We start from the raw sequence: 26111 nt of genomic DNA, 5'->3' as shown, positions 1-26111 counted from the left end.
TGAACGTGTTATTAAAATGACTATTAAGTGAGTTCACTATACCTACCATTTCTGTTTATAAGATTAAACAATAGGTTACATCTCTAATTGTTGTAATTGTTAAAAATTTAAGGGATCATGCGTGCAGGAAGAAAGGCCTGCAAAATTTTTATTATATAAATAAGGTAATTTTCAAATTTGATAAAAAAAAAAAATTTTTTTTTTTTTATCAAATTTGATCTCTTATCCATAATAAATAAACTAATAATAACATTGTTTGCCCTAGCGATCAGAACATGACAGACAAACTAAAAAATTTCAATACGGACACAAAAAAATTTATTTTCGAGTGGGCTTCAAAATTTAGAGGTTCACCATTACTTATTGTTGAATGGGATAAGAAAAGGCTTCGGCAAAGGAGTATTCAGAAATTCACGGTTATAACTAGTATGTATAAATTATTGTAAGAACAACTCTATATTCTATCGGATCTCTAATTTTTTTTTTTTGTATATATGTATAACTTTTCTTTGATCAGTCATTCGTAGCTCTAGAAACTGTTTCCTTTTACCCACTAGTGGTCAAAATAAGTTATATTCCATTTTTCGCTTCGACGATCACCAAATAATCGTTAACATTACGTCAGCACTAAAAAGAGCGTATCACCAAGAGAATACAGATTCATTTGGAAGAGTGTACGTTGTGGTAGCTGAGAAGGAAAATACCTTCGATATTAATGAAATTTTTAATGTTTTTTAATATAGACAATACTTTCGCATATATCAAAAGTATTTTACCGTAATAACATCGTCTTATATTAGATTAGGAAATAAAATTTACAAGGTTCTTAATATTTACTTGTTTTTATACGCAGAAAATAAGTTTGAAAAATTTGAAGATTGCAATTTCATTATTAAAAAAAAATATATATATATAACTTAACGCTTTATTGATCGTAAAATAAGGAACTAAAAAGACGAATACATCGATTACATTATATAAAACTACTTTTAGTGCACTATATATTAGATATATTAGATACAACTGTGAGGCTCTTACCAAAACATTCTTTCTCTATCTTTATATTTCTTCTTATATCACTACATAATATATTTCGGGTTATCCATCTCTAGTGCATTTTTTCCGCCAATATTCGTACACTTTTTTTAACAATAATTAACTGCCGGATATGGCTTAAGTTTGTTTATTTGCTAATTGTTAAAAAAAATCCACTTAACCTGTGTTAGATTTGCTAATTGTTAAAAAAAAATCCACTTAACTGTGTTAGGTTACGCTACTCATCCTTATTGTTAAAATCTGCAAAATGACGTTGTTAAATAATTACAGAGATATTTTAATAATTAGAATCACTTTTTTTTAATAATAAGCTACATCGCCCACTTGCAGATTATTATGCATTAGGCAATTGTGCAATTTGTTAACAAACCAATCAATTATCTAAAATAAGGCTTATAGCAATAGTGCAACATTATAAATTTTTATCAAGTATTTTATGAAGTAATCTGAATTTTTTACAATAATATATTACAAATTATTTTCTTTAAAGACAGTATTTTATTAATTTAATAAAGTATTGAATGAGTTATTTTTTAAATATTCTTATTGTGGCTGTGGCGTTGCGGTCGTTCCACTACCTGGCCACGGAAAGATTTGATTCTATACTTTAAAATACAAATACCAACCTTTTTCTATGTAGAAAAGATTCTAAAAAGAAGACCTAAAAAAAGTTTATAAATAACTCAAAAAAAAAAGCGAATTTGATTTTTTTTTAAAAAAAAAGATAATTCCTTTCTTACGAGAAGTGAACCAATCCAAATATTAAAATAAATCTTTCAAAATGGATCAAAATCTAAATTTTTCTAGTCATATTGTTAACTTACCAAATTCGACGATTTATAAATTCGAAATTCCTGGATTTGAAATTATTGTTATACCAAAGTCTAACCAAGTTATGAATTTAAACAATTTGAATACGCAACATCAATCTTATGTGAATTCTTACTCTCCAGTTGCAACACAATTAGTAAATCAAAATCAAAACTATATTAACGAAAATTTCGTTAGTAATAGCCACATAAATCCTGTAAATAACATGAATACGGATAATTTGCAATATCATCAACAACTTGGATATAATAACATCCAAGGTGGACAACCAGCTTCAAATCATTTTGTTTGCTTACCAAATTCGACGACTTTCGATTCCTCTCAGCCACAAGTAAATCATTATAAATTCGAAATTCCTGGATTTGAAATTATTGTTAATACGGATAATTTGCAATATTATCAACAACCCGAATATAATAACTTCCAAGGTTAAAGTTTTGAATAATAATATCGTGGTAGTTTGTTTTTAGTTTTTGTTTAATGAAATGTTTAGAAAATACAGAAAACATAGGAAAATATTAAAAAATCAAAAAAAAAATTTAGAAAATAATTTTTTTAGATTAGTAGTGCTCTTTTACATTAGATTTATTGAGATTGAACTCAGTTATAGAGGTTAGTATGATTGTCTGTCTACTTTCTTCTAGGTGTTATATTATATTATGTAATCATTTGTTCATAATTAATAAACGCGTTACTGTTTTAAAAAAAAAAAAATTTGAATAATATACTGTATCTTAATTAAATAAATTTGATTGTCGTTATCACTAGAAAGAGTTGTTACAAGAATTTATAATAGCAAAATATATGTATTCTAAGCGCGCTCACTTTAAGTGCATGCATTATATAATTTTTCTCTAAGTGCACCCTCTTACTTATTAGTTCAATAAAAAGTCATTGGATGCCTTCTAAGCATGGCACTAAACCACATTTTACCCATAATTTTGAAAATTTTTGTTCAAGGCCCAATATGATAACTTTTGAAAAAACATAGTCAAACACCATTTTAACCGTAAGTATAAATTAGAATTTAACAAATAATTATTTTATAATGTAAAATAAAAAAAAAATCACACAACGACAATAATATAGAAATTCGTAATCTGTACTCTTTAACCGCAAAAAAAAAAAAATTCTTGAGGCTTTTCAAAAGTTCAAAATTAAAGTCATTTTTCGCAAAATGCTAGATTAAATGCTGATTTTGTCTGCCATATCTACAATCGTTTACAGTTTTATAGTTATATTTAATAATATTTCTAATACTTTCTTTTCTACGGCTTTTCCTGTCCAAAATAAAAATAAAACTAAATGCTAGGGTAAATTCGAAAAAGGCAAGATAGTTTTAACAGCTTTAGTTTGCGCGGAAATTTAATATAAATAAAATATTTAAGAAGTTATATAAACAAAAAATATTTAAAAATATGGAATATAACTAAATAAAGTAAGTGATAAAAAAATATACATACACAGTCAACTGTACCCCCGGGTCCATAATGAAAATTTGAAAAAATGTGCATTTAGAAATGGTGTGCATTTAGAGAGAGAAATTTTATATACTTTGGACTAAGTAAGAGGCCGTAGTGTTACGATCCGGATGGATTCGTCATCCGTTTAATCCGGTCCGTAAATAATGGACCATCCGAATGGATCCGTTACTATAAAATAGTACTAATCAAACGGATGGATCCGGATTTATATACAGAATAGCAAATTACGAATCATTCGTATCTTCATCCGGATCCAATCCGGATGGTTTCAAATCGGATCGTACATTACCGTAAAAAGTTGTGTAAGAAAATCTGATTAACTTAAAAATTTGTTAAAACATTATTTTACAGAAAATAAAATCTATCATTCATTATTACTATTCTTCATAATTAAACGAAAGTATCTCGTTTATCGTTCAGACTATTATTATATCTTAATATTCCCATCATAAATTTCAACCATCGGCAATAATTTTTACTTTTATAATTATTAAGTTTATAGAAAAGATCTTTAAAAATCTTTAAATTAATTTAGCATCATGACATGAATTCTTCAAATATCATTTTAAATACCCAAAAAATTTCTTCATGTGAATAAAAATATTTTATTAAAATTAAAGTTTGGTGATGCAATATTATTTGTATATACGATTATTCCTTTATTGTATACTGTAAATAAAGGAAGAACGTATTGATATGACAAAAGCTGACACCTATCCCTTACCGCGTATTTGTGATATTTTAGGATCTTTTAGGAAAGTTACTTAGTTTACTAACATCAATGAAAATTCTAAATGAACTAAGCAATAATATTTCGTATTTAAATCCAAGTTATCATACCTTTTATTAAAATAATACAGGAATTTTTGCTCATGATGCATCATCTAACAACCTTATACATCACCACCTAAGGCTTCTCCGGTTCTTCTAACACTCCTTGAACATCAATTTACGTAAAATACATACATCTATTATTTTCTTATCGTCTTTCCTTTAATATTGATAAATTAAATTAATATATTACAAAACCATTAACCATTTGGCTCATTGAATACTTTTCCTAATTGAAGCGATAAAATTTCACATTCAAGATCAAAAATTTTTTTTATTTTGAATTATTTTGAATTAATTACCTATTATCCCTATTGATCATCAAATCAACGAAAGATTCTATCTTTAAATTTATTTACAATCTCTTTTTCAAATCTTTTGGTACATTGGTTCAAAGCATTTTTCCACATAAAAGTCGAGGAATCTATCCAAAAAGGACGTTGTATGTGTAAATAAGAAATATTATAAAAAAAAATTGAGTTAAATAATAATATTTAAATAGTTTTTTAAGAAAGAAAATTTTTTGAATAAAAACAAACATCATACTTATGCTTATGTTATACATGATCATCAAATATGACATATAGATGGATATATTGAATTAGAAAGATACAGCCAACATCTTGCTCTCATTCCTCATTCAACCTATTCGTTAGCAAGAACGGGTCTCAAATAGAACCGATATGACGGATCGGATGACGGATTCATCCTTAGATGAGACGAATAGTAATAATTTGAAAAAATTTTAAAATAACATGATCCGCTTCATTCGATCAATTTTAAGGTACATTATCAAATATACCAGCTCTATAATCAAGAAATATTTTAATTAGCAATCCACATATTATTTTCAATACATTCATTCAAACTTACCATTCTACGATTATTTCATAGATTTATTCCAATTATTGCAACTACAAAGCCGTATAAATTTCTATAAATCACGTTGACTATTTTTCCTGATGTAGGACGTAAACTTCTACCGTCAAATGATAAATTATTAAATATAGTTGCTGCAAAAGAGGGGTCATGATGTATAACTAGTTATAAGGAATTTCAGGTCGAAGTGTACCTAATAAACAATTTAAATATTAAATACTTTATTTTAAAATATCCCTGTCTGAGTAATGGAACAACAGTAAAGTATATCTTTGAGTTTCTCAAGAATATACAGTATCAGCCTTTTGAAGGCCTACAATATCATGTTTATAATTATAAATTAAGAAAAATTAAGAAAACAGATAATATAATAAATTTCATTAACCATTACAAACCTTGATAAAAATACTGACAGTCGTTTTTGTTTTTTCACCGAAATACATATCGCAGAATTATTTTACATCTAAACAGCGCAAAAATAAACGCAAAGAGGATATTTTATTCGACTCTTTAATAAATTAGGAGACTACATTGTATTTAAGGCTTTTTAGTTGTCTTTTTTTAAAAAATCAGAATTTGAAAAATAGAAAAATAGATATCATTTAAAGAATAATGTATTAATTTTATTTTCAACACCACCACGAGTACATTACTATTATACCTTCAATAAACTAATTGAGCTTTAAAACCTGTCAGTAATGTGGTTATGAGAACGTGGTGATGAACGTGAAAAAGAGATCGATATCCTAATTGATCTAGAATGTAACACAATGATATCATTGCTAAAAAATAGTTAAAATAGCATTGTGTGATTACCAAAATCACCAAACCATCAAAAAGTTATTTTTTTAGCGCGATTAATGCTATTCTCGCTTTGGCTTTTAATTTGAAACGCGCTAAACACATTCATATTACCCAATATGCCTTCTCTAATGCTTCCATCATATTATGTTTCGACGTCTTTTCCCTTTTCTTTATTTTGAGAGCTTTTACTCAATTTATTCTATATAATCTAATAAACATGAATGCTGTGCATATGGAAAAGTATTCTCAAACATCTAGTACTAATATAAAGAAAACCAATAAGAGAATTGCAAACAACATTATCAGCATAATCAGACGTGAAAATATCAAAAAATAACGGTGATAAAAATATCCTTAATTCTACTTTGTTAATATCCCATAGTATCAATCAGTGAAAGAATTCTGATGGCGTATATTTTGGTGAGAAAAATGAAAACGACCGTGCCAATATTTATCAAGGTTCGTAACGGTTAATGAAACTGATTACATTATCTTTTAATTCATAATTAATATGTTAATTAACATAATACTGCAGGCGGCTTCAAAAAGCGGTCTGTATATCTCTCAAGAAATTAAAAATATATTCCATCGTTGTTCCATTGCAGTCCTCTCCAGTGTCTTTCCACAAAGTGGGCTTGATTCCACACAGGCAAGGATATTTAATATAATATATTTAATAATTAATTTTCCGATTTTGAGAATTAAAAAATTTCAATTTAATGTTCATTAGGTGCACTTAGACTGAAATTTATTATAATCAGTTATTATATATTGTTGTCCCTCTTTCGTGGCAACCAAATCTAATACGACGGTAGAGTTTACGTCCTATATCAGGAAAAAAAATCAACGTGATATATGAGTAATTAACAATTTATACAATGCGGTGACTAATATTTGGGGTTGAATAGATCTAAGAAATAATCGTAGAACGGTAAGCTTGAATGAGTATATTAAAAAGAATATAATAATGGAGATATACGAAAAGTGAGTTGCTAATTAAAATATTTATTGATCATAGAGCTGGTATACTTAATATTTACACCTTAAGATTGATATGAAACGGATTATGATGATCTTAATCGTAAAATATTATTATTTTTCAAATTATCATCATTCGCCTCATCCGAGGACGAATCCGTCGTCCGATTTTTCAGATCGGATCTATTTGATTTACCTGACAAGCAAGCTGAGACCGTTCCCACTAACGAATAGGTTGGATGAAGAGTGAGAGCAAGATGTTGGCTGAACTTTCTTAGTTTAATAGATTCATCTATATGAGCATAAGTAAGATGTTTATTTTATGATGCTAATTTTTTCTTAAAAAATTGTTTAAATTCTATCATTTAACTCAATCATTTAACTCATTTAATATCATTTTTATTTATATAACTTCTCTTATTTTTTACATATAACTTATATTCCTATAATTCCTGCCAGATTTTCCAACTCGCCAACAAAAATAAAAATTGAACTGACCTTGCAACTGAAACCCATTTTAACCAAGGTAGAAAGAAAACCACGATAATTTTTTTATTAATTTACTCCAAACATTTTTTAATTCCACGCTATGTCATGAATGGATACCAAGTGGAAAATACTTTGAATAAATGAACTAAAAGATTTAAACAAGTGATTGGTAAATATGTTTAAAGATAGAATTTCCTTGTAGATTTAATGATTAATAGGGATAATATGTAATGAATTCAAAATATCACATTTTTATCTTGGAAGTATAATTTTAGCGCTTCAACTAGGGGAAAAAAATATTTAAAATGAGTTAAATAGTTAGCAATTTATAATATATTAACGATTAGATAGCATAATAGATATAATATACTTTGGTGTACAAAAAGTGGTAGAGATTTATTAGAGGAATTAAAGAAGTGATGTATGAGGCGGGTAGATAAGCAAAATTTCCTATATTATTTAGTAAAAAGATGTGGTATCTTAAATTAAAATTTGATGATTTCTTTTATTTTAATGTGATTTTATATAAAAAATAAAATAATCTTATACAGTATATAAATTCAAATAATATAATTTCTTTAAAATGATAATTGAGGAATTCATGTTTCGAAGCTCGTCTATACATTTCTTTAAAAAAAAAAAATCGAAAAAAAAAATATTACAAATTTGATTGTCAGTAAGTATAATCTGAATAATTTCCGGTTATTCGGAGGTTATAAATTTACAATTTGAAGATACTGTAGCTAGACCTAATAAAATATATACTTAATTACGAAAAAAAAACTTAACATCATTTTCTTATTATATTGATTATTCTGCAAAATTAAACGAAAAGAAGAATCAAAGTAAAATCGGACTTAAAAAATTAAGTTTTATTTCTGCAAAAGAATTTAAGTTAGTTCTCATTCTGTCTTACGCCTGCATAGAGTTTAACCCGGTCTCTTATTTGTAATTGTTGTAATTGTAATTCATTTAGCCAAACCGCAGCATCATTATTAAACTTGCATGATGGATGCATCATTATTAAAAAAAAACCTTAGTTAAAATTCGAATGTTTTCAAACTTTAATAAACAAGTTCTAAGAACCTCATAAAATCGAATTTGTAAATAAGAACTTTTTATTGGAATTTACTGTACATATTGCATACATATTTTAAATTTTAGAAAAAAGAACTTTAAGGCGTAAGAAATATTGCGCTTTTGCATCACAACGACACAACACGTAGGAGAATTATTAAAACTCACAATTTCAAAGGCAAATCTACTACAATCTTTTTGCAATTCTTTTTATGTAAATAATTTAATCAACTATATTCTTTAAAAGTTCTCGTCCTGATCCAAACCCGGGTATGTATTTATTATATATGAAACTATATTTTCTTGGTAATACGCCCTTTGTAGCGTTAAAACAATATTGCCAGTTAATATGGGATGCTTGAATATTAGGAATGTCGACAAAATGGAAAATAGAATCCGACTGGTATCGGGCATCAGTACATAAAAATGAAAGATATTGTATTGTTTTATATCTTTAATTTCAATAAGCAAAAAAAGAGAAAAGTATGTATTTTTTATTTGTTACTTTAACTTACAGTATTATTCTATATTATTAGTAGATTAGCTAAGCTGATTCTATCAATATAATAATTATATTCCACATTGCAATATTTAATTCTGCAATATATACTTCGAATATATTATGGCGTTGAGCGCCAGTGGCTTGATTTACAAAAATAAAGTTCGTCCACTGCATAATGTAAGAAATAGATTTTTCTTGTCCGAAATTCACGAGGATCTGCGCAAAAAATTACAAAGACTTTTGAAACTTTATCTACTTGAATGATTACCTTCAATAGCCAAACATTTCCTTAAAATAGATTTCTTTACCAATTCAATGTTTGTCGATCTATATACAATTTTCGATAGAATTTTCTTTATTTAAATTTTATAAAAATAAGGTTAGAAATAGTAGTACATTCTTACTTACCGTGTATCTTAATTAGAAAATCCTACAGCTTTCTACACATATATACATTTTAAAGTAAAAATTTATTTTTTGATAGAAAAACCAAAAAAAAAAAATTGTAGAAAATAATTACCTAAATTTTCTTCTTGATCTAAAATTTCATTTAACTTTTCAGCATAATCAATTTTTCTACTCGTATAACAAGATGATGGATGATTTTCGATAAAAGTTTCATTTTCTATAATAGAAAAAAAGAAAATAAATTATTAACAAATTAACAAACATATTATTCTTAAAATGATTTTAATATTAACCTGGTATGGATGTATTAGGAATAATTCCAAACCATTTACGAAAATTTTCATATAATTTTTCAGCTTTCGGTCTTTTATCGGGATTAGAATCCCAACATTTTTTCATCAATTCTATGTATTCAGCTTCTGTGTCTTCATATTTTTTTTGAACATTTTTAGCATCAAAAATCTTTGGAACTTCAACAAGTTCTGGTCGTAATCCTTGACAAATCTTTAAGGCAAGATCAAGATCATGAGGCATTTTATTAAAAGCAGGAATTCCAGAAGTCATTTCCCACATAATAATACCGAAGGAATATATGTCCGCAGCTTTTGTATATGGTCTACCACGTAATACTTCTGGAGCAATATAAGGGAGTACTCCATAAATTACATTTGGCTTAGTAGGTTTATCTACTGGTTTACTTAATCCAAAATCACTTATATAAGCAATTAAATTATTTGACAAAAGTAAATTACCACTATGGAGATCACCATGAATCAAATTACAATTATGTAATTTTGAAAGTGATTGTGCTATAAAGTATAAATTATAATATTTATCAATTGGGTTGCATCTTTTTACCATTAAATTGGATTTTAAACTACCAAGTTCCATATGTTCCATTACAATCATATAATCTGATTCTGGGACTCGAGTAATTCCATGTAATTTAATCGAAAGAAGTTTATTATTGTCTGTTGAACGTACAAAATTCAAATAATTTTTCAACTAAATCAACGAAAATAAATATGTTAATTTGTATTTATTAATAAATAAAATAATCTATCTATTTATAAAATTATTTACCTCATTTAAAAAATCATCATTGATATTTGAGGAATTATTTATTCTTTTTAATACAATATTATATCCATGTTTTTCATTTTCATTAAGAGGTGACTCAATGTTACCTTTTTTCGCATCTTCGTAATCTTCATCCTTAATTTCATTATAATATCTCTCCCATTGTTTATTTTCTTTATCCCATTTATTGATAAATCCATCTAACAAAACGGCCTTATAAATTATACTAAATCCACCTTTAGCAAGATATTGTATATTCCTTAAACGATTATATGGAATCCATTCTATAACTTCCAAATGGTTTCTTGCTTTTGATTGAGCGTCTTGTATAAACTTATCTACAAAATTATTTCCACTAGTCCATTTACTGAAATCTTGTCGAAACCGCTTAGAATTGCAACTTCGACACCATTTAACCCCAGTTTCAGGTTGATTACAATCAGAACATAATATAATTTCATCAAATTCACTCATGTTCAAAGAAAGGAATTACAGTATTTGTAATGATGATTTCACCGGAAATTATCTTAGATGTAAAAATTCGTAGCTCTGCGATGTTGGTGTAATCCTATGTAAGTTTACACAAATTCACGTAAATTTTCATAAGAAATTTACAAAACACAAATCGATTTTATGAGCTTGTTTTATACGCAGAACATTAACATTCGAATTTAACTAAATGCAGTTAGATTTTTTAATAATGATGCACATAAGTTTAATAATGATGCTGATGCATTTGGCTGTAGTTTCCGGTCTAAATGAATTACAATTAAGGTGTAACTAATTTAATTGTTTTTTTTGTAAAAAAAATCCAATAAAACATTATTTTGATTATTCTGCAAAATTAAACGAAAAGATGGATCGAAGTAAAATCGGACTTAATTACGAAAAATTTTTTTTTTTAAAAAAAAGGTACTAATAATAATTTAATTTTTAAGTATAACCTATGTTTTATTTTATTTTTAAAAAATATTTTAGAAAACTCTGCAAGGTTTCTATTCGATCCTTTTTTTTTTTAAGAAGTGTATAATATCTTAGTTCCTTCTTCAGGAAATTTTTTCTACTTAAAATCCACATGGAAATCCACAAATCTGAATAGTTCAAATATTTCCTCGGTCCACAAAATTCGATGTGGATCCACGTTGAAATAATGCATGGACCGATCTACCTAAAGATTTCATGATGTTTAAACAAATATATTTAATTTATAGTCGAGATTTTCAAGAGATTCAAAGCAATTTGTGTCATGAATTCTTTAATTATTATTTTAAATTCACACAGTCCACGTAAATAATAAAAAAGTTGATATTTGATAAATAGAGAAATTAATGCAAATATATAAATTATTTATTTTCGTATAAAATCACGTTAAAATAAAAGAAATCATTAACTTAAATTCAAGTCACCACACCTTTTTACTAATTAATACAGGAAATTTTGCTTATCTACCCGCCTCATTTTGGCTCCTTTAAATAAATCTCTATCACTTCTTGAACACCAAGGTATATTATTGTGATCTAATTATTAATATATTATAAAATTACTAACTATTTAACCTATATTAAATATATTTTTTTTCCTAGTTGAAGCGCTAAAATTATACTTTCACAATCAAAATGTTATATTATTTGAATTCACTACCTATTATCCCTATTAATCATTAGAATTCTAACCAATCACTTGTTTAACTCTTTTAGTTCATTCGTTCAAAGTGCTACCCATGGTATCACAGTTGTGATTATAAAAGTTGAGAGCTCTATTCAAAAAGGATGAAAAAGTATAAAGGTTTCCAGATAATGAAATTATAGGAATATAAGTTATAGTGAATTTATATAAATAAAAATGATTTTTAAGAAAAAATTTAAATCATAAAATAAACATCTTACATTCTCATATAGATGAATCATTGAACTAAGAAGATTCAGCCAACATCTTGTTCTTACCCCTCATCCAACCTATTCGTTAGCGGGATCTGGACGCAGCTTGCTCATCAGGTAAATCAAATAGATCCGTCTGACAAATGTTTCTTTTTTTGTAACGCATTTTTTCATTAATTAAAGTAACTAGTTAAAAGTACTAACAATTACAAATAGAAACACTTAGAGGCATACATACAAATATGATATGACCCTATAACAAAAAAGATCTAATCTAATAGGCTAACTAAACTTTACTAAAAACACTATAACACTTGAAATAAAGAAAACTAAAATCTAATAAATCTTCTATCTAGAAAAGTAAAGTCACGTTAATTTCCGTTCACGGAAACGTATTCGATACCAGACAAAAATTCTCCACTTGACCATACCCTTTTCCACGGTAAAATAGACATAACCCTACTTTACCTACAAAAAATAAAAAATTAGTGTTCCTAAATAAAATAAACTAAATCTACGTTATTAAACTCTGCATTTGACCACTCTAGAACTCTAGGTGCGTTGGTTCAAAAGTCGAAATCCAGTCCAGTTCCTCAGAAATCTCATCTTTTATCGCGAGCCGCTATTTTTTTCCATAATTCCAATTATTATTTAATTGGAATTTCTTCCATCCCCGAAACTGATTGAATTGACGCGCTTATTATATGGTTTTACTTCTAAATCCTTTCGAAGATTCTCCGCACAAAACTGCGTTAATATCATTACTATATACTTCAATCACTTTCAATGATGGCTTTAATGAAGTCTTTGTATCCCATCTACGATAAGTTTTCCTCCATTCTCCTAGACCTATCTATGGGTTTATTGATTGAATGGTTATCTTTTGTAATGTTTACCACTTCCTCGGATCCAGAATACGTCGATTGATTTCAAGGAGTTTCCTGGGTTTGTAGAAAATCCGATCTGACAAATCGGATGGCGAATGATCATAATTTGATTAATGATAATATTTTACGATTAAGATCATCATACGATCAATTTTAAGGTGTAAATACTAACAGCTCTATGATCAAGAAATATTTTAATTAGCAACTATCTCCATTATCATATTTTTTTTAATACATTCATTCAAACTTACCGTTCCACAATTATTTCTTAGATCTAGTTAACCCCAAATATTGCAACTTTAAAGCCGCCACATTGTATAAATTATATAATTGCACCATATATCACGTTGATTATTTTTTCCTGATATAGGACGTAAACCTCTACCGTCAAATGATAACGTATTAGATTTGGTTGCCACGAAAGAAGGACTATAATATGTAACTGGTTATAATAAATTTCAGTCGAGGTGTACCTAATAAACATTAAATTAAAATTTTTTTAATTCTCAAAATCGGGAAAATTCAAATATTAAATATTTTATATTAAATATCCTTGCCTGTGCAATGGAACAACGATTATCTTTTAATTTCCTGAGAGATATACGGTACCAGTTTTTTGAAGCCGCCTGCAGTATTATGTTAATTACTAACATGTTAATTTAAATTGAAAAATAATGTAATCAGTTTCATTAACCGTTACGAACCTTGATAATATTGACACAACCTTTCTCATTTTTCTCGCCAAAATATACGCCACCAGAATTCTTTCAGTTTACTGATCGATACTATGGGATGTTAGTAGAATTAAGGGTATTTTTATCACCATTATTTTTTGATATCTATACATCTGATTACGCTGATGATGTTGAATATGTTTTCAATTCTCGTATTGATTTTCTTTAAGTACTAGATGTTTGGGAATACTTTTCCATATGTACAGTATCCATGACTATTGGATAAATTGAGTAAAAGTTCTCGAAATAAAGAAATGAGAAAATGACATCGAATCTGGAAGCGTTATAGAAGAAGACATATTGGATATGAATACCTTTTTGTGTTTAAGGCGTTTCTTCGGTATAATAATATTGCAGAAATTGAAAATTGCTATTTGAACTATTTTTTATCATTGTGATACTCTTAATATGAATTGATAAAATGAAGAACGATTAACGTTTTTTTTGATATTTACTTCAAAAAAAAAAAAAAAAAGATCTTCCGATTTTATTGATTTTGTGTTACATTCTAGATCAATTTAATCTTTTTTTTCGCCACGATACATTTATAAATGACTAAAAAGGTTTAAAGATTCAAATCAACGAAAATTCATATATTCTTTAAATGATATCTATTTTCTATTTTTGAACTCTTCAAATTCTGATTTTTTTTAAAAAAGTCTTAGATACAACTATCTCTAAGTGCACCCCCCTTGGACCATAATGAAAATTTGAAAAAACGTGCATTTAGAGAGTGTGTGCATTTAGAAATAATATACTTGAGACTGAGTAAGAGGGTGCATTTAGAGAAAAAATATATAATACGTGCACTTAGAGAGAGTTGACTGTACAATCGTAGATTCTCCTAATTTTTAAAAAAGAGTTGAATAAAATATTATTAGATAAGTAAAAGAATTCTACGATACGTATTTCGGTGAGGAAAACAGAAACGACTGTTCCAGTATTTTTATCAGGGTTTGTAATGGTCAATTAGATTTATTATATGATCCTTTTTTTTTATTTTTCCGGTTGTTATTCTTAATTTTTTTTTAATTTATATTTAATATATTCATTAACATGATACTGTAGGCGACTTCAAAAGTCTGATACTGTATGTCCTTAAGAAATTCAAAATATATTTTACTGTTGTTCTATTGTTCATGCGATATTTAAAATAAAAATATTTAATATTTGGACAAATGAGTGGGCAATCCGTTTTACTATTCCCGATTTGAGAATTAAAGTTTTAAATTTAATGTCAGGTATACTGTACACCATGGTCCCTCTTTTGTGGCAACTATATCTAATTTAACGGCAGAGAATTACGCCCTGCATCAGGAAAAAATAATCAACGTGATTTATAGAAATTTATATACTGTATGTGGGCTTTATCGTTGCAATATTTGGAATAGATCTAAGAAATAGTCATAGAACGGTAAGTTTGAATGAATGTATTAAAAGGAATATGATAACGAAGGTATACAAAAAGTGGGTTGCTAATTAAAATATTTCTTGATCATAGAGCTGGTATACTTAATATTTACACCTTAAATTTGATCGGATGAAACAGATTATTATGATCTTAATCGTAAAATATTATTATTTATCAAATTATCATCGTTCGCCTCATCCGAGGATGGATCCGTCATCCGATTTGTCAGTCGGATCTATTTGATTTAAACTGAGACCCGTTCCTGCTAACGAATAGGTTGGATGAGGAGAGCAGATGTTGGCTGAATCATTTTAGTTCAATAGAGTCATCTATATGAGCATAAGTAAGATGTTTATTTCATGATGCTAATTTTTTTCTTAAGAGATTGTATCATTTAACTCATTCAATATCATTTTTATTTAACTTCTCTTATTTTTTACATATAGCTTATATTCTTATAATTCCATGATCTGAAAGCCTTTATGTTATTTCATCCTTTTTGAACAGAGTTTTCATCTTTTATAATCAAAACTGTCATGGATGGATACCATATGGAAAGATATTTTGAACTAACGAACTAGTGATTGGTAAATAAGTTTAAAGATAGAATTCTTTGTAGATTGATTAATGGGGATAGTATATAATGAACTCAAAATAATATAACATTTTGATTTTGGAAGTACAATTTTTTTAGCGTTTCAACTAGGAAAAAAAAATATTTAAAATGGGTTAAATAGTTAGTAATTTACAATATATTAACGATTAGATCACAATAATAGATATAATATACTTTGAATAAGTGGTAGAGATTTATTTAGAGGAACCAAATTGAGGCGGGTAGATAAACAAAATTACCTATATATTATTTAGTAAAGAAGTGGGATGATTTGAATTTAAATTTGATGATTTCTTTATTTTAACATGTTTATATTAAAATAAATAATCTTATATATAAATAAATATTTGCATCAATTTTTTATCAAATCATAATTTTTATTGAAGCTTTTGAAAATCTCGGCTATAAATTAAATATATTTTCTTTATAAAGTTGATAAATTGAACGATCGAAAAAAATATTGCCATTTTAAAAAATGGTCGAAATTTGTGATTATTCGATTCCCAAACTTTTTTGATTCTCTCATATCTCGTTTTGTGTTTGCAAGAACAAATCGCAATTAAAAATGAAACAACTGTTAAGAAACGGTTAGTATTCTATTGGATTTTATCAAAATATTAAAAAATAAAATAAAATATGGATTGTACTAAATTATGAATTTTTTTAAAAAAAAAATAAATAAAAAAAATAATTTAACCAATTCTACTTTAATTCTTCTTAGAAAACATTTAAAATTTCATTAGCTCTAAAGAGATTTTCCTCTTTGGAAATGTATACCCTACCAAATGAAACCATATTTACTTGGTGATATTTCCTTTTTAGCGCTAACACAATATTATCAACTATACAGGATGCTTGAGTACTAGGAGTGTCGATAAAATAGAAAATAGAGTCTGACTGGTTTTGAACAAGTTGAGAATAACCCGGAAATTCACGAATAACTGATTAAAAAGGGAAAGTGAAAAAAAAAAAAATATTAGAAAACTTTTTTTAAAGGACAATTGTTAGGATTATTGTTACAAACATCTTAGACATACAAGCTATTACGGTAGTTCTCTGAATATTCCTTTGGAGAAGTATATCCTCATCCCCCCATTCAATAATGAGCAGTGATGAATTCCGCTTCTGAATATTACTGTAAAGAATATGATACGATGTTATATTAAGCATGATATCAGTTTTTTTTTGGTTAAATGAAATCATACCTAAATAAGTAACATTGATATAATAGCCAAATAAAGAACGTAAGAGGCATTATAGAAATAATAACGATAAACGAAAAGGATGAAGATAAGTAAAAATTGGGTATCTCCATTGAAATAAAAAATAAAATAAGTTTGATCGTGGTCGAGTTTTCTTTTATTATATGCCAATTATTTGAATGAGATTAAAACTTTCACATCTCTGAGTTTAACTCATTTATCCATTTATCGTCTATTATGCATGTGTTCAGCTTTTTTTTTATTACATCAGCCTTCGGCAAAAAAAATTCTCTTATTAAAGTAAATTTTACGAGCCCGTTGTGTTACAACATTATTATTACAGTTCCCATGAAAGGTTTACAAAAATTAAGTTCTGCTGGCGGGTGCTTACATGTTTTCTATTATTAGTTCAACAATTGAATGCATAACATGGATTTCCTTGTCCCGAAATTCACGAGGAACTGCACAAAATGAAAGTGATTACAAACTTAATCTACTTGATTACCGATCGGTTTTTTCTATAGCCATAAAAAAGGTTAATTGCATAAATTTATATGTAAATGTTTAATTGTGATACACGAATAAATAGATGAAATTTAGAATTAGTTATCTCTCATCAACATTTAGTCAACAAAATTAATAAAATTAAAATAATATTTAATATCTTCGAATAATAATTTTCACTTACATGTATCTTAATTAAAAATCCTACATATATATATTTTAAAAATAAAATTTATTTTTGATAGTAAGGGGAAAAGAAAAGGCTGAAAAACAAAAAAAAATAAAAAAAATAAAAAAAAATTGTAGAAAATAATTACCTTAACTATTGTTCATATTATCATTATTTATAATTATTAGTCCTTCTTGAACTAAAATTTCATTTATCTTTTCAGCATAATCAATTTTCTACTTGCATAACAAGATATGAATGTTTTTAATAAAGATCTCATTTTCTATAATAGAAAAAAGAAAACATATTATTCTTAAAATGATTTAATATTATGTACTGCTCTCTTTGAGTATAATAAAAATAAAATAAAATAAAATAAAATGATTTAATATTTACTTGGTATGATATTAATTTACAACTAGGAATATTCCAAACCATTTACGAAAATTTTCATATAATTCTTCAGCTTTCGGTCTTTTACCAGGATTAGAGTCCCACATTTTTTCATTAATTCTATGTATTCAGTTTCTGTGTCTTCATATACTTTTTGAATATCTGTATCATCAAAAATCTTCGAAGTTTCAATGATATCTGATCTAGATCTTCTACAGATAGCCAAGGAAAGATCAAAATCATGAGGCATACTATTAAAAGCAGGAATTCTAGTAGTCATTTCCCATATAATAATACCGAAGGAATATATGCCTGCAGCTTTTGTATATGGTCTACCACGCAATATAATGTTGGTCGCCGTAAGTAATAATTACGGCATTTCAGATTAAAACCTGGGTTGCAACCCTAGTTTCGGATTACTGCTCAAAATTACGAAAATGCCATATTAAAGTTGTAATACGAAATTATGCCGTGGTTGTATTTCAAATAAGCGTGATCAGTAATTAATTTGTGATTGACATCACAGGTAATATGTGTCTCACAATTGCCCAGATAAAAAGCTTAATTTCCAGCCGGAATTAAGTTTTTGTTGTAAGTTAGGCATAAATGTAAGCGGGTCCTATTATTAATTTTTCGAAAAATTGTGAATATCACCTCACTTCTATACTTAGAACTTATTCTTAAAAGTATCTAATAATTCTAATTTACGATTAGTATTCATCAGACATTACACTCATCTCGGACATTACACCAATTACAACGAGGTGTAAATTTACAACTTTATCGACATACGGTTACAACCTTTCAACCATTATGGCGTCCAATACTAACATAATACTCCCGGAACAATATAAGGAAATACTCCATAAACATCGTTAGTTTATCTACTTGTTTACTTAATCCAGAATCACTTATATAAATAAATGTTCAAGTTATTTGAAAAAATTAAATTACCACTATGGAAATCACAATGAACTAAATTACATTTATGTAAAAACTAAAAGTGATTTTGCTATCCAAAATAAATTATAATATTCATCAATTGGATTAATTGGATTAATTGGATTGCATTTTTTATCATTAAGTTGGATTTTAAACTACCAAGTTCCATATATTCCATTACAATCATATATTTTAATGTTTCTGGATCTTGAGTAATTCCCATATAATTTAATTGACAAACGCTCACTATTTTCTGTTGAACGTATAAAATTCCACTAAATCAACGAAAATAAAAATGATAATCACCAATTATCCCAGTTTGGTTGGTTAACAATCTGAACAAAATCCATGTTCTTGACTAAGTATTTCTTTTCTAGTAAATTCTTAACTTATATAAGCGACCTGGGCCAGAAGAAACATAATGCTGGCCAGAATTATAAAGTCACTATTAATCACGTGATCAACTATTCGCTCGAGTTAAAAATTTCCGTGGCTCACTCGAGTTGGAGTCAATTCCGAGCACCCTAATGTCGAGTTACAAAGTGGAACCGTTCAAAATTAAAAATAAAACACCATCACTATAAGACTTCCAAGAGAGATATGTATACATCAAATTCGTCATCATCTTTGATGGTCCTAAAGAAAAAAATGAAAGAAATCGAATGTGATATGTTGGGTGGAGGGGCGGTATAGTTTTATGCGTGGGTTGGAGCAGGCGCTTGCTTTTGGTAAGCTCGTGGGTACCGGCTTTTGCTTTCAAGATAGGAATATTCCTAAAATCAGAATAAAATGAATTAATTAAAAATTAAAAAAAAAACCAAACTACCGCTATTACGAAACTTCAATATTCCATAACAAGTAGCCCTCTGGGATAAGGAATGGAAAAGTCATACAATCATAGCGCTTGAACATTAAAATGAAACTTTCTAAAAAAAAAATAAAATAAAAATTAAGAGAAAGTTAACATTTGTAAATAAATTTTACATATATAACTCGAAAATATAATAATTTTTTGAGACAATTTATTTGATAAGGTTTTTTTTTTAAACGATAAACTGATAATCTAACTGCTGAATAATGATTTTTCACATTTTCTCCTAAGTGTTAATCATGTTCTATTCGAACGAGTTAAATATTTCTCTCAATAGGTAACACGTCTCTCTACTCTAAATGAGTAAATAATTAGGTAGGTAATTACTATTCTAAATAAAAAAAAGAGAGAATTTAACGAAATAATTCCAAAAATTCTTAGATCTCGATCCTAAGATAATGTAGTTTTTTTTAAGACAAGTGACTTGATAATATTCAAACATAAAATCGAACAACTTCTTGAATAATTAAGTTAATCTTGTGTCATTTTGCTAAAAGAAACTTTACCTTCATAAATAATTGCGCAGAAGCTATTCGACCATTGATAATCTCTAAAGGAAGTCAGGACGTGTACTACCTAAAACTTTTAACGGATCATTAATTAGTTGCGGTCAAAAGTAAATATAAATAACGGTATAAAAAAACTTGATATAAATTTCCTTTACATAAAAGTAAGGTGCATTATAAATACCTACAAATAAGTAGGAACTTACCATTATACTATACTCGATTTTTTATATAGCGAACAAAACTAGTACATAAGTGATCATACATAAAATAATTATTTAGAAATAATATTCGAATTTTTAAGACATATTGATAATTACAAAAGAGCAAAGCCATTTTTAAATCATAATTGACTCATATGGGATTGATTTGTAATTAGTAATTGATTTTGTTATTATCGTTATTAATATTTTAAATATTTTAAGGAAAAGAAAAAAGAAAAAAAAATTGTGCGAAAATACATTATTTATATCATGCGTAATTGTGTAATATGCGTAATAAAAAGTCAAAATAACACGTTTTTTTTTTTGATTATCTAGTGTATAACATCGGTAAATATAAAAAAAAAATTTGTAACTATTTTTGGACGATCTAAAAATCTAAAAACAAGGATATTGCCGTTTTAAGATAGTTGATCACACGATAATCATATGTTAATAATACAATCTATGCAATCTGATTTGTGGATCTACATTATATAATTCAAAAAATAAAAATGAATATAAATCTGTCCTCATTTTTTTTTGTACAAAACATGTGAATTTCGGTGTATTTTTATCATTATGAACGTATTGGTCGCTAAATTCCTCATTTCTGCAACCACAAGAAATTCCATTATGCTGTTAAATGTGAATTACCAGGTATGTTTCTACAATGAAAATAACTTATTAGTAAATTAATAACTTTAATTATCTAATTATTCGTTTATTAAAAAATAACCAAACATTTCCATTTAGTTATTGTGTCATATCTTTTATTCAAAAGTTAATGTTGATTGGCGGGTATCGCTTATATTAGGCCTACGGATTTATCTAAGATGAAAAGGATTTTTATGAACGCTTGAAGTCAAAAAACAAAGGATGAAAAATGTTTTTCGTGCTTATCCGTTCTACGTTCATTGTAATTTATATTTTTTCATAAAGGTACAAACTATAATGCAAATAATTTAAATTTCAAGTCGTATTATCTGCTAAAATCGGAAAAAAGAATATTTTTTTATATTTATTTATTTCATTACGAAGTTGAGTAATACAATACAAAAATATATATGTATAACATATTTAATGCAAGGGGAGGCGTAACTGGTAAGTTCCAACAGAACCGTATGTTATATGCTCCAGATTTTAATCCTATGGCGGGAGTTAACAGAAAAGGAGGAAATCCAAATTTTGATTAAAAATTTTTTTTTATTTATGTTCTTGTGCGCGAAGTTAGCTCAATAACCGAGATTCTGATGCCCCCCATATGGTTGATACTTCAAATATTTAGAATTGGTGCAGACCATTGGGACCAGGATATATACAGTATATGATGGTCGAGAAAGGGCTCAGAGGTAGAAATTATTTTGTTCTTTCATATGGTCTATTATAATTCTCCTATATATCTGATATATAATGTTATTTTTTCGATTTATTAGGTTCCAAATGTGTCTTAATATTTCAAATATAGCTTCTTCAGTTTTGAGTCATTCTCTTAACGCTTAATTAGTTGTGCGATCTGATTATGATGTGAGCATTAGGTTTTAGTCAATTTTCAAGCAAAAATTACTACTTACCTGTATCTGTTTCAAATTAATAATTGTTTTTGGTCAATTTTTTAATCTCAACTCAACATATGACAAAATAAATTGAACTTATAACTCTCCCTTTGTGATATAAAAATATGATCAATTTAAATCAACGCATCATTCCGATCAATCAGGGTTATCACCGGTTCGGTTTGCACCATCTATTTTTATTCCTGTTTTAAATCATAAATTATTGTCATACGATCTGTTCGAAGTAAGAGCAGATGATGCGGACCACAATCAAATGCATGCACGCCCAATTGGTCATTTACTCTTTAACAATCAACAAAGGAGACGAGAAAGACATTTCACATCTCGTATAATAATTTACTAATCTCGCACCATCTTGATCATATTCGTTGAGATAAGTTTCAAATTGGGAAGCTGGGCACATCTTCACGCCAAATGAACCATCAAATTATCTCTGAAGGAAATTTAAATGTAAGTCTTTACATTTACCTAATGAATATTTGACACGAGCTGTGTTTTGGCTTTCAATACAATTTACTGACATATTTCGTTCAAATTTGTAACTGAAATTTTATTTAGGCGTCAAGATTGCACTGTAATTTTTGATCTCTCAAAGAAAGAAAGAAAGAAAAAATATACTATAAACATTTTCTTTATATGTACAATATATTAGTAATATATTACGTATGTGTATATATACGTATCAATTTAATTAATTTTGATCATTTATGAATTAAGTGACTATAATGAGGTAATACCATTAGCGCTTCGATTGATTAAATTTAATAAAGATGCTATAGACATTTTTTCTTTAAATTGATGATGATCAAATAAAAATCACTTGATCAGATTTCTTTTACCAGAAGGATCAAGTTATGATAGCGAAAAGATTAATATAAATCACGTTATAATCAATTAATTATACATTCTTAAATAGCTTTCCACGTGAATTTGATCAAAGTCGTTCATGATCGTTCATTGATCGATCATTGATTGAAATTCAATTAAAGTCTGGTCTGGATGCTTATATTTGTAATGTGAAATTCGGCTGGTAAGCGGGTCTGGATGATTGGCATCCCAAGACTATAGAATGAAATTAATAAAACCCAAAATGATCGAGTGGCGATCGAGCAAAATAAATAACATTGATGGAATGGGAAAAAGTGGCAGCACGAGCTATAGGAGAGGTCGCATTTGATAAAGGTATAAAAGCTGAACAAATAAAGAATTGGAGTGATATGGGGCGACGAATACTTAAGATTGGGGAAGAGATCTCGTTTAGCGGAAAAAAGTAAATTCACATCGCTTAATGACGATTTTACAAAAAGACTAAAGGATGAGAATAGAGTTAAAGATGAGAAAAATGTAAATGAAAAATTTCTACAAAATAGCCCGCCAGCAAAAAAAATATGGAGGGTTGAAGGCGAGAAAGAGTAAATACTTAATCCTAATAACCCGTTTTGAAGTCACGTAATTTTACGTAAAAAATTTGATTATGATGTTTGTTATGTGGGATATTGGATACAAATCGAGCGTACATGAAGTATACGCAATGGATTTGGATTTTAACTTTATGCAAGATATGGATGGATTTATTAATTTTTTTATTTTTATAGGACGGTTAGAATGGAACTAAGTAAAAATTTTAATGGTTGAATTTCTGAAAGTGACGTGGGATGATTGCAATTTTTGAGATAAATATCGCGAATTTGAAGGTGGATGCTTAGTTTTATTTACTATAATTCTTTTAGGTCGTAGTTATTTTAGTTTGTATATGAATTTAATTTTTGTTTTTGATTTTTGGTTTACTTCATTTATTTTGAGAATGTGAGATTTTATGGGAAAGACGTGGATTATATACGATTTAGAATGTTAGAACCTTAGTTATAATATAGATTAGTCCTTAAAGTCACCGCACATTAGAATCCTCTAGCTTTTTAAAACAAAGAGATTTAATTTTATCAAGATCAGATTTTTTTTTATCAAGATTCAAGATTTTATTTCCTTTATGAAACAAATCTTTTAACTGATTAATATAGGAGAAATGATTCTAGTGATATTACGCAATTTATAAATAAAAAAGTTTTTTTTAATTTGATGGTAGTTTAATAGTTTAATAAAAAGATTCATATTACTAGTTATTGGAATAAATAATTTTCGCATTGATTCAATATTGTATTTTTCTTCATTAATTTGGTGAAAAAGTAAATTGGCTTCTTATGATTAGATATGAAAAAAAAATGATACCGAGATATGACTTAATGACATTTAATTCATTTATTGTTATTCGCATTTCGTCTAAATTTAAGATCTTTGTGAATTTGAACGACTTTAATTTTGGTTCTCAATTCAAGGTACTACTCATTACTCGCTAGTCGCTAAATTGCAATACAACAATAAATTTTTACGAATAATCAACTGTATAATAATATAATAATTTATTTAAAGTGTTAATAAAATGAAATTATTCAAATTACAAACTACTCTATTATTAGTGTTTAAATAATTCTAAATAAAATAAAAAACGTTCAAAAATTCCGATCTTTATTATTTCAAGTGATGTAGTACAATGATTTTGACATCATCTTTTTTTCACCACACCTATTCCCACAATATGTCTAAAATAATCATGTCGGACATAAAATTATACTATTTTAATCACTAAGCCACTTAATATATAATGGGAAATTTTAAATATATTTACATATTAATACACTAACAGCTAATATAAATAAAACTATAACTATTAAAAACTGATACTATACATCGATAATAATTGATAGGCGCGATATACAAGCTCCGCACATCATCAATTGCAGAATTAACATGAGATACGATCATTTTTTACTCACGAGTCGCGAGTCGTGATTTTTTTACTTGTAAACATAAACAAGTATATATATACTCTCAACATATATATATACCATCAGTTTTCTCCAAAAAAAAAAATACTCCCCTTTTTCAGAACGTTCTTTCCAAAAATGCCCTAGAGTCCGAATATAACAACTAAATAATAAATAATATGGTTGTGTTTTACGTTTAACAACCTTTGTGTTTACCTACACCCTTCCTTTCGCAAGAAAATTCCCATCGTAATGTCTTCTTCGAATAAAAAATGTCTTGTGAAGTCTTATTACATTTATGGAATAACGGTATTCATAATGTAAAAGAATTACATAGGTTAACAAACATCCCAAAGTCCACTATTTACGATAATATAAAAGAAAATGGCATGCTGGAGACCCAAAAAGATTGCCACAAATGTCTCCCGCGCACTTGGTCAATATGTAAGGTATGATACGTCTTTTTCCACAAGAACTTTGGAGAAAATATAGGCGTAGAAGTATCGTATAGAACCGTTGGAAGGCATCTTTCAAGTATTGGTTATGTAAAAAGACTGCCTAACGCAACCCTATGCTGACCGAAACACACAAGGTAAAGAGTGTGGAGTGGGCAAAAAAATATATTAATAACCAATGGGACAAAACTGTTTTTACTGATAAAACTGCTTTTCAAATCTTTAGAAACACCATTGAACGATGGTATAAGGGAGTAAGACCAGTTTGGTGTATGCCTAAAGATTGTACGAAGATTATGGCATGAGGCAGTTTTTGCGTGAAAGGAAAAACAAAATTATTTTGTTTTAAACAAATTATGAACGCCAAATTTTATGTGGATTGTGGAAATTCTTCGTACACATATTACTGAGATCTTCCAGATGCTTGGTGATCGTTGGTGCTTCTAACAAGACAACGATCCCAAGCATACCAGCCATCTTGCAAAAGACTTAAATCTGATCAAAATTTATGGGCGATTATTTATCA

At 27.6% G+C, this 26111-nt stretch overlaps 5 protein-coding genes across 5 annotated transcripts; 2 read left to right on the top strand and 3 right to left on the bottom strand.

Moving 5' to 3' along the window:
- Window positions 1–16: 16 nt before the first annotated feature.
- Window positions 17–738, top strand: OCT59_005845 (uncharacterized protein; the record flags this gene model as incomplete). Its single annotated transcript, XM_066140876.1, has 4 exons — window positions 17–27; window positions 113–164; window positions 273–426; window positions 518–738. 4 exons carry the CDS (start codon window positions 17–19, stop codon window positions 736–738), a joined length of 438 nt encoding a protein of 145 aa, XP_065997721.1.
- A 1099-nt stretch (window positions 739–1837) lies between these two features.
- Window positions 1838–2320, top strand: OCT59_005844 (uncharacterized protein; the record flags this gene model as incomplete). The annotated part of the gene is made up of 1 exon (XM_025329337.2): window positions 1838–2320. One exon carries the CDS (start codon window positions 1838–1840, stop codon window positions 2318–2320), a length of 483 nt encoding a protein of 160 aa, XP_025172325.1.
- A 7027-nt stretch (window positions 2321–9347) lies between these two features.
- OCT59_005843 (uncharacterized protein) lies at window positions 9348–10893 on the bottom strand (the record flags this gene model as incomplete). The annotated part of the gene is made up of 4 exons (XM_066140875.1): window positions 9348–9367; window positions 9452–9556; window positions 9633–10344; window positions 10423–10893. 4 exons carry the CDS (start codon window positions 10891–10893, stop codon window positions 9348–9350), a joined length of 1308 nt encoding a protein of 435 aa, XP_065997720.1.
- Window positions 10894–16661: 5768 nt separating this feature from the next.
- On the bottom strand, window positions 16662–17199 carry OCT59_005842 (uncharacterized protein; the record flags this gene model as incomplete). Its single annotated transcript, XM_066140874.1, has 3 exons — window positions 16662–16885; window positions 16982–17079; window positions 17150–17199. 3 exons carry the CDS (start codon window positions 17197–17199, stop codon window positions 16662–16664), a joined length of 372 nt encoding a protein of 123 aa, XP_065997719.1.
- A 2650-nt stretch (window positions 17200–19849) lies between these two features.
- Window positions 19850–20740, bottom strand: OCT59_005841 (uncharacterized protein; the record flags this gene model as incomplete). Its single annotated transcript, XM_066140873.1, has 4 exons — window positions 19850–19927; window positions 19995–20080; window positions 20532–20601; window positions 20738–20740. The coding sequence occupies 4 exons, from the start codon at window positions 20738–20740 to the stop codon at window positions 19850–19852; spliced, it is 237 nt and encodes a 78-aa protein (XP_065997718.1).
- Between the last annotated feature and the right edge of the window lie 5371 nt (window positions 20741–26111).

Source organism: Rhizophagus irregularis, chromosome 14 (assembly GCF_026210795.1).
Source record: "Rhizophagus irregularis chromosome 14, complete sequence".
Taxonomy (NCBI): domain Eukaryota; kingdom Fungi; phylum Glomeromycota; class Glomeromycetes; order Glomerales; family Glomeraceae; genus Rhizophagus; species Rhizophagus irregularis.
The sequence above is the reverse complement of the archived record's forward strand: the minus strand, read 5'-3'. Positions and strand labels throughout refer to the sequence as shown.